The sequence below is a fragment of the Molothrus aeneus genome, chromosome 2 (genome assembly GCF_037042795.1).
Source record: "Molothrus aeneus isolate 106 chromosome 2, BPBGC_Maene_1.0, whole genome shotgun sequence".
Classification (NCBI taxonomy): Eukaryota; Metazoa; Chordata; class Aves; order Passeriformes; family Icteridae; genus Molothrus; species Molothrus aeneus.
Window position 1 is genome coordinate 97,016,151 of NC_089647.1, and position 15,958 is coordinate 97,032,108.

The 15,958-nt window shown below is 40.8% G+C and overlaps 2 protein-coding genes across 3 annotated transcripts in view; one reads left to right on the forward strand and one right to left on the reverse strand.

Moving 5' to 3' along the window:
• Nucleotides 1–593: 593 nt before the first annotated feature.
• Nucleotides 594–1,319, reverse strand: LOC136571415 (basic proline-rich protein-like). Its single transcript, XM_066571792.1, has one exon. It carries the CDS (start codon nucleotides 1,317–1,319, stop codon nucleotides 594–596), a length of 726 nt encoding a protein of 241 aa, XP_066427889.1.
• WWC3 (WWC family member 3) overlaps nucleotides 1,303–15,958 on the forward strand; it is a 99,784-nt gene continuing 85,128 nt past the window's right edge. Inside the window, exon 1 of one of the 2 annotated variants that reach the window (XM_066545348.1) lies at nucleotides 1,303–1,526. In XM_066545348.1, coding sequence (XP_066401445.1) covers nucleotides 1,318–1,526 — 209 coding nt within the window. In that variant the 5' untranslated portion in view covers nucleotides 1,303–1,317. Of the gene's footprint in view, nucleotides 1,527–2,031; nucleotides 2,065–15,958 lie in introns of those variants that run through there. The other variant, XM_066545349.1, reaches the window with a different exon arrangement.

The following is a 15,958-nucleotide window of genomic DNA, read 5'->3' on the forward strand; positions in this document are numbered from 1 at the left end:
AAGTCCTCTAATTTCCTGCACTTATAACCATACTGCAGCAATTAATGTTCATAGAAACGTAATTTAAAACGGTGAAGGCAAGTGAAACATAATTGGAATTGCAATATAATCCCTGGCAGGGTATTGCCAATTTCAAGGGGCTGAGTTAAGACTGTTTGAGAATATATTGTTAACCCCCTAGTTTTCAGAAGCTTAGCCTCCATTACTTTAACTCTTTATTTCCAGATTTTTAAAGGTTTAGCTAACGGCAGCATCCTGCCAAGGCAGAGAGTCCCATATGCCAATTTTTAACTCTGTTTTAACAAAGTTTCATGGAATTTACTTCTAGATGATAGCCGGAATGCATTGTGGTCTCCAGCAGGCTCAGGTCAAATCAGATACAGCTGGTTTCTGCTCTACAGAATGGGGTTAAGAGACCAAGTTGAGATGTCAAGCAAACCAGATGTATAATTTTCCATCCTCCATTATCCAACCATGGAGACAGCACGATCTCCATGAGTCGTGTGGTCTCCAGTACTTCTCCACCAACATCTTTTGAGCCTCTGCAGTGGACTCTCATGCCTTTCCCATGTCCCTGTGCACATCGTGATTGCTCAGCACCTCCGAGGCATTTCTGGTGGGCGCCGGAAAAAAAGATAACCCAGCGAGGGCCGAGCATGGCTCGCCTTTTCCTTCGCTCCCCCGGCCGCCCACGGGCCGTGGCAGAGCACAGGCCCCGAGGCAGGACAGGACGGGCCCGGGCAGGGCCTCAGCCTCCTTTCCCCCGGCCCGGGGCGGAAGGCAGCCGCCCTCTCCCAGAGCCGACGTGTCTGGGTCTGGGCCCGGCTTCCGCGGCGCGGGGTGCGGCCGGGCCGGGCCCCGCTGCTTCCCCCGTGCCCCACAGAGCGGGCCGGGCCGGGAGGGCTGCGCGGCGTGGGAACAGCCGGGCGGGGCGGAGGGAGGGAAGATGGCCGGGGCAGGCGCCGGGCGGCAGGCGGCGGCGGGGCGCTGCTGACCGGCGGGCGGGGGCGCTCGGGCCGGGATCGGGGGCTGGGAGCCGGGGCGGCGCGGGGCAGGTCCCGGGCGGGGTTAGGAAGCGCGGCGGGGCTGGTCCCGGCTTGGAGCGGGGCTGGCGCGGGGGAGGATGAGCTCGGCGCGGCGCGGCCGGAGCCGCCCGAGTCCCGCTCCCTGCGGGGCCGCCTGTTAGTGCTGGAGGAGGAAGAGGAGGAGGAGGCGGCGGGCGGCCGCGGCCCGGGCGGGACTGGAGCTGCCCCGGCGGCGGGCGGGGAGCGGCTTTCGGCCGGAGCAGGGCGGCGGCGGCCCGGCGGCGGAGCGGCCATGCCGTGGTTGAGCGGCGGGCGGCGGCGGCGGCAGCAGCAAGCGGCGGCGGGACAGGGCGGCGGGCCGGCGGCGGGCGGACAGCGGGGCCGGGAGAGCTCGGAGCTGCCGCTGCCCGCCGGCTGGGAGGAAGCGAGGGACTTCGACGGGCGAGTCTTTTACATCGACCACAACACCCGGCAGACCTCGTGGATCGACCCCCGGGACAGGTACGAGTGAGATCGGGGGGGAAAGAGGGCCTGAGTCCCGTTCACCCGGGGCCGGGCCCATCGGCGACATTTTCCTTCCCCCGTCCGCGGACGCCGGCAGGGTGTGGGCGGTGGGGCCGCTGCCGGCGGGGCAGTCGGAGGCTCCGGGTCGGCGGCCCGAGGTGGGGGCTCTGTCACACCGGCCCTCCGCTGCCGATCGTGGGGGCAGAGCCTCTACCCTTGCTGCTGATGGGTTTGTCGGGAGTGTTAAATGTTAAATCTGATCTAGAAAAAAAAAAATTGAGGCTTTCGGCCCCCAACCTCCCCGTAGTGGGTGCTCGGACTAAGCGTTGTTTCAGTGCGGGGGGAGATGGGGAGGCAGGAGTGCTGCCACCGCCTGTGTTTATACTCCCCGCGTACCGGACCAGCCCCGCTGTAACCGAGCGGCTTGGCCATCCTGATTTATTAGCCGGGCTGAACTAATTGGCAGCAGCAGGCTGGAGGCATGCTGGAGTAATTTGGTAGATTACCTCCTCATAAAAGATAACGCTGCGTGGAGGTAAGCAAACCGGGAAATTCCTGCACTTAATTTGACAAATACGCGGTCTGCTGCAAATTAGCAGCAAAAATCTGTAGCTGCGTGGTGTCCGGGGCAGCGTCTGCACGGCCCGGCGGTGCATGCGGAGACCGAGTTAGGCCTTTTCTTCTCACTTAGGGTGAATAAATGCGGGCAGGTCTTGCTGCTTTAGCAGAAACGCGTTATAAGCAGTGTTTAAGCGTCGTAGCTGAAGTCTGGTGGAAGCGTGGGCTCTGCTGCGAGTGCTGCCCAGTAAAGGACAGCCTCGCTTCAAAGCGGTCGCCTAAAAATTTCCACGCGGAGTTAGTGAACACAAGTGTCAGTATTTTAGGTGTCTGCGAAATAAGAAACATATGTCTCTGTGTATGCTTTTCTATATTAAACAATGTTTTTATAGTAAGTGAAAGTTGGACAAGGACAGTTTGAACCTCAGCCAGAGAGAGCTACCTTGCCAGAAGTATGCCTGGAATGTTAAGCAGGCCACAGAAACATTGAGCACAGTCTGGGTTAAAGACTCTAGTAATTTGAGAGATTCCTGTCGTTTTGCACGACAATGCATAATTGTTTAAATGGCCTAAATATTTACCTACTGGATAGTGTTTTATCTCATAATGTGAACGTACTTATGCATGCACGTATATTTTTGCTGAGATGTTAAGTATTTGTTAATATTCTTTAGATAGCACATTTTTTCTACGTCAGAATGCGTGTACACATCGTTAGGTTACTTTTAATACCGTGTTGCAAAGGTAATCGATGTCTGTTGCTTCTCTGCATTTCATCCTTTCCATTAAATTTCAGAGTATGCGGTTTTGTCTTCTGCAGTATCTTCTATACAGACAATACAGAAACGATTTAGCTATTTACTACAGTGTTAAAATTGAACTTCTGTTTAGCTTATGTAGTATTGCTAAAATTATGGCTCCATGTTTGGAAGAAATAATTGAAATGCCACACGTTGCTTGAAATTTTGTCTAAATACTTCACTCCAAGCTTTAAACTTAGATCTATTTTTCACACTGGTTGAGGACAGGCGGCAGAGATTGAGACATTTGTATTGGGGCAGATAGAAAAGAGATGGTGTTTTCATGAGCATGTTATCAGTAGTTTGTAGAGAATTCAAGTAGCAGGAGCTGGTTCTATGACTGCAGTGTTAATCTCTGGTTGAGAATAGACTACTGTTGTTATTTTAGTGAGAGTCTGGGTTTTGCATGGCAGAAAGTGACCAATCTTTTTGGGTTTCATTGCAATTATTCAGATTCCCAGGGGCAGCAGAAAAGTAGGAAAGGATCAAGGTAGTTGTTTTCTGAGGAAGTTTGGAAAGGAAAGGTAAGAGCAGCAATGAAGTGGTATTGAAGCTATATTTTTGCACAAAGTGGTTAAATGGAGGGTAGAATAACCTACTTGTGTTATATGCACGTCAGTATTATGAGTTAGGCATAGAGTGACAGAGTTCAGCCCCCCATTTCTGTGTTTGGGTGGTTTTATTTCTACCCAGGAGGAATTGGACAAAGCTGTGAGACCTCAGGCCATGCTGCACTTGATCAAGGGCTCTGAGAATCAGCACCTCCAAGCTTTCTTATGGCTACTAGTCTCTAAGAACCCCCACAGGCTCCTCTTTCCATTTAGCTGGCACTCAGTAGTTTGTTTTTTGTTTTTCTTTTCAGGACTCCCCCTGAGATTTCTGAGCCTTTTGTATAGTTTGGTTAGTGAATTTGATTTGAAATAATTATTCAATTAAAAATCCCACCACAAAACAAAACAAATTTCCCACCCCTCCCCCAATGTTTTTCCCCATTGAAGCCAAAAAGACAAAGAAATGCTAATTGGAGAAGTGCTCTGTAAAGGATTTTGCAGTTTGGGAAAGAGAAGATGATGAGGGTAAGGGAGGCAAGTCAGAATAATAAAGACTGAGAAGGGAAAAAGGACTCACAAGTGGGTACCTTATGATTTTCTGTGGTAAGAAAAACGAGGTGAAAGAGTGATAAAATGAGCAGATTTGAGAATGATGTTATCTTCAGTGGTTATCAAATCAGTGGTTAGGTTCTGGAGGATACTGTGTTGCTCTGCATGGGTTGTGTGTAATGAATGGATTGTGGATGATTGTTTAGCAGATCCTGTCCATCTCAGAAGGCCATTCAGTGCATGTTTTCATCTCGTGGTAGTAGTCGTCTTTTATCTTAATAGGTTGTAAATTCTTCAAGGCAGGGAACTGCCTTTTTATCTTGTGTTTGCACAGTTCTTGCTACATTGAGATTCTGTTCAATAACGGGATTGTAAATGAATTTATAAAAGACTGACTGTATTTGTGGTTGATATTGATGATCCTTGTGGCACCAGAGATCTTATTACTGTTGCTGTTTGTTACATGACTGTTTTCAAGTGATTAGAGCTTAGAAAAAAATCTTGGAATTTGGCAAAAGCTTTTGAGCTCGTGAGTCTTGCTAGATTTGCTGTATGTGGAAACTTCACCTAAAATACAGTGTTAGTTTTTTTTAATAATTAGGGAAGAGGGAGTCTTTCAGCTTCTTAATGTGACTTGTCCTGGTGGTTTAAAGATTTGAATCATATTCTTTTGGAGTGAGGATTTTAGACTTAAGAGGTGTAGGAGTGTTTTTGCATGGAGAAATCACCCATTTGGACCAGTCGGTGAAGAATTATAAAATCTGTATGGGCTTGGTGAAGACCTAAGTTTTAGCAGCTTCATGTAACTTCCTGCAACATGGACTGCTGGTACTAGGGAGTTTTTCTGTCCTATGTCCTCATTAGCATCCTAGTTCTGAGGCCTGATAGCTGAATGATGTGAGCACAGGGGGAAAACCCTGGCCTTGCAGAAGAGGTGGGTTGGAACAAGGAGTGTGGGATCAAATGGGGTTGGCCCTGGAATTTGACAGAGAAGGGGGGAAATTTGGTAGGTTTTGAAAGCAAAGCAGTCAGGAGCTAGGGATAGAGAGAAGGTGGATGGCACCTGAAGTCTGGGAAGACAAAAGTAGGGGAACTGGACTGAAAACCAGTAGGACAGGGAGCAACAGGTAAGGAGAAACTGGTCTGGTGAAGGTTCAGGGTGTGAGGCTGTCAGCTCTTTTCTGTACAGGGAACCCTGAGGGAAAAGAAGAAACACTGGGTTTGGATGAGGAATCTTCAGGGTGAGCAAATACCACGAGGGGCAGTATGCAAAGTCTAGGTGAAGAAGGGAGGATGACTTGAAGGTGAAATATAAGAACTATGTCTGAGATGTGAGTATGGGGGTCAAGAAATGTAAGATGTGCTGGACAAGGAGATTATTGAAAAGTCAGAATTGTAGAGACTGGAAATGAGCTGGAAAGGCTAATGGGTTTAAAACAAGGAGTCAGCTTGGCAAAGTCACTAGTGGCAGGTATCTATTGTTAGGAGTGCAGAGTAGAAATGTTTGAGTACTGGGCAGGAAAGTCCAGAAGTGCTGACTGCTTTTTGCTGAACTATTTCAGGACTCCTTATTCTCATCATTTGTTTGATTTTAGCAAGTGTCTGTATTACCCAGTTAGTTGACTTCTCCTGTTGGGTGAGACAAGTCTGCTACTGTTGTGGCCTCAGTTATGGCAAGTGGCACAACAAGGTGTTCAAACATGTGCTGGTGTGATGCTGCATCTTGTGATTTCTCTTTCCCCAGACTGGCTTTATAAAGGAATAAGAAATTGTAAGTAAGAAGCCTAAATAAAAAGCATATTCATGTCAGATATTCAAATCTAGAAATTTCCAGACTTTGCTTCCCTTAGCTACTGCTTGTTTCATATTAAAAGAGCATTTTTAGTGACAAATTATTTTCTCATAAATTTTCTTGCCTTATTTGATACATGTAAAGGAGCAACTCTGAGGGCAGATGGGAGAGCTGTGAAGTGATGAGAATTGCTTCTGAAGTTTTTTGCCCAAATTGGAAGATGGGCCTTTAGGGAGGCAAGGGATCTTTTGACATGCCACCGTGTGATAAGGTTTTAAAGTCAGTGGCCTCTTTGTCAAAGCAAGGGAATATTTCCTAGTGTATTGGAATTTATCTGTACAGTTGGCAGTATTCAACAATCCAAAGACAATCATAAGAAGCATTAAATTTTTTTCAAAAATAAGATTTTTCTGGGTATGCCTTAAACCCCTGTACTGAGAGTTGCAATTAGTGACATTCATTATTAGAATTTAAGTACTTATATTCCAAAACATCAGACAAATGAAGGTATAGTTAGTACCACTGCCATTTTGAATGTTGCCTTCAGGTTTGTATGTTTTCAGACTTGTCTACTTCCTGTTTGTTTTGTTTTGATGTTCAACTCTTTCAACTCATAGTTTTGTTCTGAGCTAATACCATTTGTGGAATGGGAAGAAAACAAAGTGATTGTTGATCATTACTTTAGTCTTCTCTCAGAAAATATTTCAATGACTGGACAAATGTAAATCATATGCTTTATTTGACTATGATGTATGTTGTTAATATAAAATGTAAAATGAAACCTGTAAGGTACAGAAATGCATTTCTGGACGTGATTCTTTGAAAATGTTTAAAGTGGAGCAGAACTGTTAAATGCTAATTTGGTTGTGATTTTATAAATTTGCTTTTGTGATTTTATAAATTTGATTTGTGATTTTATAAATTTGCTTTTTTCTTTTGCAAGATTTTAGGCTGTTGTTACCAAGCTCGCAAGAGATGAAGAAACTTGGAAAGGGAAAAAAGAGTTGTTGAATGAGTATAGATCTGGAAAATATGGTTTCCCATGAGAGGAAAAGAGTTGAATTTATTCAGTTGAAGAGGTGTTTAAGAAGTGATTTGAGTACTGTTCATAAAAAGAGATGATACCAGAGACTTCAGAACTCTTTTCTTTGGTAGATTTGTAATAGCATCTGATAGTCAGAAGTTAAAACCAGAAATATGCTATGATTTTAATCGTAGTAGATATTAGATGTCAGAGTAGTTTTTCCACTCCTTTACTCTATAGCTGAAATCGCCTATTTTTTTTCCCAATTTAAGTCGGTTGTCATTTTAAGTCTCATTTTTTATGACCATCAGTTTTTACTGCCTCTATTGCATGATATATCATTTGACCTGTATTTAAAATATATATAGCCAAATGTATCTCATAAGGATTGGCAGAGCAGCCGTCCTTTCATTAGAAAGTGGAGACCTGCTCTATTTCGTTGTTTCTCTTTATGCACCCGGGACGAAATCCTATTTATTGTCATTACTTCAGGCATCTAGGTCACTGCAGTTGCACCATTTGATTACCTCAAGTTGGCAATACAGTGGACTTGATAGAATTTATGTAAAAGCATTGCATATAAAGCAGTATTTGAGATCCAGATGTTTTGAATTTTCTTTGTAAATGTCAGGCCTGGATGCAGCCACAGTGTGGATGGGAAAGTTGTGCAGCTGTGTAGACTGCTCCTGGTATGAGACTGGGAATACATGCTGCAGCAAATGGTGTTGAGAAAGGGCTGCAGCACCCTGAACCTCTCTGGGCAGTGTGCACATATTTGTACTTTAGCTCTTCCTCAGATGAATTCAGTAATATTTTTAAGGGCATGCTATAGCTGACACTTGTTTTGAAAGTTTCACATATATATATATATATATATATATGTGCCATGATAGATCTACTTCTCTGCCTTTCATGAGGGAGATACATTCATATTTTCATCCTATCTGGTAGGTCCTCAGACCGATATTTAACTTCATGTTGTGTGTGAATCCCATGAAAATGTTTCTGATTAAGAGTGAATGAAGACGCAGGCATCCTAGAATTAACGTTACTTGGTATTACCTATGCTCTTCGAGCGGAGTCTTTTGTTTGATTGGTAAATTTGGATGAGGTGTTAACATGTTACAATGTTAATCGGCTGATAATTAGTAAATACTTCTAAATTGCTGCTTTTCCCCCTCTCCTCCCTTAATCTCATCTCTGATTTAAATGTTTTAAAAAGTAACTTGATTTCAGATTTATATTGCTGCTAGAAGAGCAGTGCCTGTATGAAGTGAGCATTCATGTTTTCTTGCGATTTAGCATTGTTATAAATAAGTGCTACATCTCCAATCACTGAGTATTATAAATGTTTTTAGTAGTTTTTCATTGTATTGAAAAGTAGAGGTAGAAGACATCCACTTATTCTTCCTTAGATGAAAGGTTTTCCTTATAGTACAATAATAGTGATTTATGGTTTATTTAATTGGCTTTTGCTAGTTAAAATACCCTATCCTTTGAAAATCTGGCTTAGGCAGCATAAAATTTCAAGACCTAATGCATGTGTACTAAAGCATCAAAACATCTATTGAGCCACAGAAATCTCACTAACAAAAACAGCCACCGCTGTTAAGCTTCTTGACATTTTGTTAAAGATGAAGGGTTTTTTTGTGTGTGGAGTTTTTACCACTTAATGGAAGTATTTTCAGCAATTAGATATGTAATGTAGACACCTGCCTTATTGTATTTGTGTGCATGCTAGAAAGGACTAAATTAGCAGTTGTGCTCTGAGTGTGGTGCAGCAATGTGATGGCACATGTTATGAGGGCTGTTTCTTGAATGAAGGGTTCTGTGACATGATATTGACTCACATCTGTGTTGGTTCTTGCAAACTGAGAAACCCTGTTCTGTTGGAACTTGTCCATGCTTGAAACTGTCAGAGAAGGTACTTTGCTATTTTTATACATATATAAATTAGTGTGTATCTAAGTTGGTAAAGACATAGTTGTTGTATTTATTGTAATTAAACTGCGCCACGCATTGTAAAAAGAAAATTGGGTGTTTGCATTAGCATATGTTTTAAAGAGTATGGGGAGGGAAGTCTCTGCTTTTCAGGATCTGCACACGTGAGAATGAAAGATGTGAAATGTCAGAAGGCTAAGGCTGGGGTTTAAGTTGTATTATGTGGAGAAAAAACTCCTATTTAGGCTTGGATGCTAGTGATTAGTTTGAGAGATAACAACTTCATTTTTTTTTAGCAAATATAAATATAGTGACAATGCTGTGTAAACATAAGAACAAGTGACTTGTAGGCAGTAAAATAACTTAGAAACTTATCTATAGTAGAGCCCTGTTAACAAGCTTCACAGAGGTGCCTGTTAAATATAATGTTGGTTTATAATTTTGTGTTGTTTGTTGGAAGATAGAGCTTTGTAAAGTTGTAGGTGAGGCCAAACAGGAGCATTTCATTGATACATTGTTGAAAAAAGTAAAACTAATACTTTTCTGCCTACAGTTAAAAATAGAACTTCCTGAATATCTTATCTGCTGCAGATGTGACCGTTCACATGCACCAGCAAAGTCAGCCAGTATTGCAGCTTTTAAGTAATCTTCAGTTTGTTTCTGGTTGAAAGAAGCACGCTAGAGAAAACACGCTCTAGGTATTTTTCCTACCTCATTGCCTGCTGTGGCAGGGTAGGGAGCACGCTCAGCAAGGTTTGGCAATACAGTGCTCTTGAGCTAATAATTCACTGCTGCCAAAACCAGTCATGTCCTCTCTGCCAAACCACATGGTCTCACCCCTCTCTTGCACTGGTACTCTTGCTTATCTGACCTTGCAGTAAGAAAAATGAGGAAAAACCCCCAACCCTAAGCAGTATTCCATGTCTCTTTTTTGGGGAAGGGTAGTGTTCAGCTGGTTTAGTTCCCTAAGCTGACTTAACCTTTGGGGCAGATGGGTATTTAAGTGGTTTATGTCAATTAAGTTGGATTCAATAAGGAATTGGATTAGGCAAAAGTGATGAGTCAGTTTAAAACCTTTGAGTAAATCCCCTTTGTAAATGGCAGCCTTGACTACTGATTTTTAAAATATTCCCATAGTAAAACAACACAGCTTCAAAGTTACATTTTAAAAGGAGGGAATCAGTTCTCAGACATAAGGTGGCTGTTTAAAGGCCAACAGAAGGAAAATAGGTGTCAGAGTCAGGTTTTTGGAGTAGCAGCACTGAAGTGGCTATTAGGAGGTGATAGAGGTGCAAGTAGCAGAACTGATTTGAGGACTGAGCTTGTGGTATCATCAGCAGCTTGGAAACACTAAGGACTTGGTGAAGTCAGTGGTGAGACTGCCCTTGCTGACAGGGAGCAAAGTTGATGTGTGAGGGAATTGGACCAGATGTGTGTTCGGGAGGTGTGTTAGAGAAGTGAGTATAAGTTCAGGTGGATGTAGGAAGGATCTTGACAGTGGAGCACCTCCACGGAAGATCTCAGTCGGGTGTAGAAGTGCAGGGTGTGCCTGAGGAAAGGATGGAGCATGAAAAGGCATGTCAAGGTAACAGCAAAAACCACAGAGCAGCTATTTGGGTGACTTAAAAGGTGGTTTTGTCATCAGTGTTTGGAGTGAGAACTCGTCAAAAGATCATTACAGTGCATCTGGGGAATTTTTTAAGGGAGGTGAGTGTGTACAGGTGGAAATTGCCAGGTCATAGAGGAGGAGGTTGTAAATATTAGGATTAGATGAACAAGATTTTTATCTTTGCTTGTGGAGAGAAGCAGGGACTCTGATGATGTGTTCTTTTTCCTTGATACCAATCTAGCCTGTTTTGTGAGAATAAATCCTTCAGTTCTTAGCTAGTCATTAGTAGCAAGGAATGGGGGTGTAGGCTTTGTTCTGCCATGGCACCAGGTCTTGATAATTTCTTATTCTGTCCCAAATAGAGAAATTAATTTGGATTTAATACAGTGAGAGTGTGCTAAAAGGTTGGCAAGGCACGATCTGTGACTTTTAATAGCTGATTGAATTCTTCGAGTCAGCCATGTAATACTGTTACCCACCTGGTGAGGCTTGCTCTAGGTACACGTTGCATGATCAAATCAGCTGTAATGTTTCTCAGCTTGTTTCTCTACTTTTCTGTGGGTGTTGGCTGGAGTAGGGAAAGGCTTTTGCATCCAGTGATGAGCTTGGTGGTCTCCCTGTGGTTTGCAGGATGAAGGCAGTTCTGTGCTGTACTGTTCACTCTTTGGCTGAAGGAGCTGGTTGCCATCAAGGGCTGAGTTAGTAAATATCAAAACCTAAAGCAGCTACATTTTTTAATTTTTATTTTCAAAGACTTTTCTATTTCAGTATATTTAATTGTCAGTGGGACAAAAATAAAGTTCAGTGATATCAACACCCTTGAACCAGCAACAGAGAATCAAAGGCTATCTTTCATAGTGCTCTGAAAGAGTTATTTTCAAGATGAAATATCTATGGAGAATCTTGTTGAAACTGTTTTGACTTATATTGTACTTAGGCTGAAACTCTTTTGCACAATGAGTGATTAGTGTTCTTTATGGCAAAATGCAAAGTTTGGTATTGAAGCTGAAAATGTAAAATATTTCAAAATTGATTTATTTAATGTTGGATTGCAGTTTAAACAGCTAAAAATAATACTTAAAAAGCAGTAGTGCACAACATTTTCTTAGAAAGCAGGACCTACCCATATTTGGGAAAGCAGCTGAAGTACTGCATAATTATCTAATTCTATAGCATAAACAAATTGTGACCCACTTCTCAAAGGTGGAGACAGTCCAAATTTACTTGACTTGAGCAGCAATTCTACAAGTGCTTAAAAGAGAATTGCAGAATAAAAAGTGTACTGTCTTTATTTTGGGCAGTGTAGGGACAGTTAGGAGATGGAGAAGGAAGTGCGCGTTTGGAAATAACTGTTTGAACACTTGTGTGTCTTTTGTTTGCCACAGATTACATCTTTTGCATAAGACTAAGAATCACATTATTAAAAATATGATAAGGCACATAGATAAAAATTCTTGAACCCCAAACTTCAGAATAAGTTAACCACAAAACCCAAGAAATAATTGATTTAATGACCATCATGGCTTTTGGATCAAAGGTTAGTTTTAGTAGACTCTAAATAGCCTTTAACACTATAATTGATGATTAACACAAATTAACCTGATGATCATCTGTTAGAGATAGCATAACTGACCTCTACTTTATATTGGTAAAAAATAAGTTGGAGGAAATGGTTGGAGATGAAACTGCAATAGGTAATTTGTCAAAATTTGGTTAAAAACATGTACATTTGTATTGTATATTTGTATATGCTTGTTTTCAACTGTATGCAGTGTACTGATTGGCAACATTTGGAAAAAAGTGTATGCTACTTTGTGTTGGTTTGACTTGTCTTATTTTTGCTTTTCTGCCAGCTCATAGTTTATTCAAGGGAAAGCCTAGTGGTGCTCTTGTGGTTATGGGTGTACTGAGATTTGTGATAAACAAGCACCATGTGCTCAAGACTCTGCACGGGCGTTTGAATACTACTTCTGTGCTTAATGTAGCTGCTCAGTTGGGACAAATTATAGAATTATTTTTTTAGAAAAATGTTCACTAGTACCAGCTTGCAGAAAGATGGTTAAAAATGCTGTACTTTGAAATGATGGGCTTGTTTCTTGCTTTTCTTTGAAATGATGGGCTTGTTTCTTGCTTTTCTTTGAGATTCCTCTCAAGTAATCAAATCTGATCCATGCCTCAATAGATGTACACCTATGAGCTTCTACTTTCTTAATTTGATAATGCTTTGGAGGCTGAATTTTTCTCTTAAAAGTACTTTGAAAATCCATTGTAGCCTGTTTCTTAATTTCAGTTTGATTTTGATGCTTATGTCTCATCTGTATGGCAAAATACATAGTTTTAACTAAATGTCCATATTTCAGAAAGGTTTTAAAAAATAATTTTCCCCGGAAGGAAAACAAAAGCATTTTAATTAAAAATGATAAAGTATTTTTTATCAGCTGTATTTTGTATTTGGACTGGTTACCATAATTTTGTGTTGATTGGGAGGGGACTTTGGGAGTAAATGTCATATCATAAAGAGGAATATCTGTTGTGAAAAGTTCTTTTTGATTTCACACAGTTCTCAGCCCTTGGAAATGCAGCTTAATGCATGCATGGTCCAGTACTTTAATGTCCTTGTTTATAGCCAGGACTGCAGAAAGAAGCAACTCTCTAATTACCTGCATTACTGCAGGCCACAGCACGTATTGGAGTTCAAGAAATGAGATTTCTTAAGCCTTTTGCCTTAGTCAAGGGAAGCATGTAGAGAGGTGGAAGGAGAGGTCCTAGAACTTGCCTTCATCCTTTCTTTTGTGTTCCTTGTATTTAATAATCTTTGTATATTGAGTCTTGTGTACTGATGGACCTAAACAGGCTATTCATTTCTCATAACACTGTGTAATGCACTGAATTTAAGAAGTGTTTTCTTTGATCTTAGTGAATGGCTATTTTCAGCTAAGTACCTTGGAACTGATCTGCAGTGTAAGTATGATTACTGTTCTTGAAGTGTGTTACTTAATGTCTTCTGTTCAAGAGCATGATGATGTTGTTGAGGGAAAAATTAAGTGCTGAGCCCTGCATACTTGTCTTAAGCAGAGTGAAAGTGGTAGGTTGGTATATTTTGGTGTGTTCTCTATGGCTTGGTTGGGTTGTTGTGTTTTGTTTTTTTAATAGAGTACAGCTACAATTTTTTTTTCCCCAAGAAATTGTGGAATAAATCCTTTAATATTTGCTAAATAAAATCTTTCCCTTTAGCCTTTTTTTGGAGTAAACTGTCAAGAGGTTTATGATCAGGCTGACTCTTGGATTCTGATAGGTTGATGGTGCAATGAAGATACTGTATTTCCAGTCCCAGGAATTATTTTCTTACTCTAAAATAAGCTACTTTGTAAGTTCCTTGTTGTCATCTTTAGTAGTTTTCTATGTGCACTTACATGAAGTTTTGGTAAAGTGTTACAAACTTCTTCAGTTGGACATGATAGAAGGCTTTTGGAGCAAAGAGCATTTTTAATCCATGAGCAAGTATCCAAACACAATTGTGTAGGAAGGAGTATGTGAGTGGTCTGTACCATGTCATTCAATCATCTGAAATTTCAGGCAACTTACTATGTACAATATTTGTTTATGGGTATAATCTCAGTGCTTCTCTTAGTAAACATAATTCTGATTTTGCATCTGGAAGGTTGGAGTTGAGAAATGTTTGTGGGGAGTGATCCATGGAAGGTGTGCCGAGCCATGATTAGTTTTGTGATGGTTTTTTTGTTGGTTTCAGTTTTTAAAGAAAAGTCATAGAAGTGTTTCCTGTAATTGGCTGTAAATGTCATTCAGAACATCCTTACTCTTTGTACTGAATCTGTTCTTAGGGATTGAAGGCCTTTTAGGAAATTACCAGCTACCTTAATTTTTAATACATTTCCAGAAATGGCTTCTGGAAGATTTGGCATAGATTTTGATATCCCAACTTTTTGTCTTCTTGGAGTGCGTCATGTGCTTAGAAAAAAGACTTAAGTTTTCTTAGAAGAAAATCTAAAAAAACTTCAGCATTTCATAGAATTTAGCATTAAAACAAGTTTACATCTAAGCTGGATTATAGGGTTATTATTCTTATTACTTAATAAAAGACAAAACAGCAGATGATTCATATGACTTGAGATATATGTATTTTTTTTAAAACTAATGTTCATAAAACATGTCACAATGTTTGGGATATGGGCTGAATAAAGCTCCAGTGATTGTGGGAAGTAGTTCATTTGTGCAAACTCTCCCCCTGAAATACCATTACTTGTATGTAGAGTGAGCTCTCTTGTAATACTGTGTTAGAGAAGTTATTTCTGGGGGTAATCTTGTATTTCTGTCTCTGCCTGTTGAGGGCTTCTGTTGGGTTGCAGCGATGATGTAGCTGATCTTGTTCTCTTGCTATCTGCCTGCTAGGAGTGAGACGTGTCCCCTGCTCTGTCTCATCATCTGCCAAACAGCCCATAGGCAACACTGCACTTTCATTACTATTGATGGGACTCTCTTTGAATTCTTGAGTTAAAGACTTTCTTTTTCTGTTTTCTGACTTGTACAAAAATTTTTGGCCCTTACCTGTGTCTTTTGGAAAAAGTATCTGAAAGGGAATATTGGTAATTTATTTTCTTCTAATGTGGAATGGGTTCAGATTTTTTAGAAAGTTTTGTTGTTTTAAAATACAGCTGCCTCATTTTATCATTAAAACATACTGTAATAAATTTCTGGAATATCTCCTTTGGGGTAATTATGTTTGGTATGTGAACATCTGGAGTTTTTGAAGTTTTGCACATGTGACTGTTTGCCCACATGGTCCTTAAGATATTTGTTTTATTCTTTCTGAAGTGACTTGATAAAGAAAAACATGTTCATTTTTTACTTGAATCACAACTGTAAGTTTATTTTCTTTACATTTGGAATCTATGGAGCATTTATAAAAGGCTTTTCTGTTCTCTTTAAAATACAAATTACCCTGTGTCCAAAACTCTGGTTCCATTTAGAACACCCTGAAAATACGGGTAGTGTCCTAACTGTGGAAATTTTCTCCCCACCCTCCAGTCCTTGAATATGGTTCTTTAAAATGCAAGTCCTTTGAGATCCTGTGTTCATTTTTTTCTGTCTTTTGTCTTTTTATGTATGTGCTCAGAAGCTTATTTTTCAAAGTGGATGAAGATTTAAATACTAATACCCATATCCAGAAATTTCTAGGTTTTCTGTAAAGAAAAAAAACCAGATGTTATACAGACTAATAGGCTCTTAATCTAATATTAGTATGTGATGTTAGAAGTGAATTAGTTCCCCTTTATTGTGATTTCTTTCTCAAATTGGGAATACATTTTTTTCCCATTAGCAAAGATAGTCAGTTGTCCAGATTTTTACAAGAATAATTTCAAAATAGTTGTGCGAGCACTTCAGTTAAAGAATTTTTGACTGTTTTAAGGTACTACACATGGTGGAATTTAAAATACATGAGCTTTGTTGTGCTTTTGGGGGTTTAAGTATTTGGGGTTTTGTTTCTTTTAGAAGGCGGAAATCTGTGCTATGAGTAGAGTGCTAATACAGGAGATTTTCCTTGAGTCCACGTTATACTCATTTTATATACTTTGTGTATGCTAGG

What these genes read in the sequence shown, in the direction of transcription:
- LOC136571415 (XM_066571792.1), bottom strand. Translation starts at nt 1,319, where the DNA reads ATGGCCGCTCCGCCGCCGGGCCGCCGCCGCCCTGCTCCGGCCGAAAGC.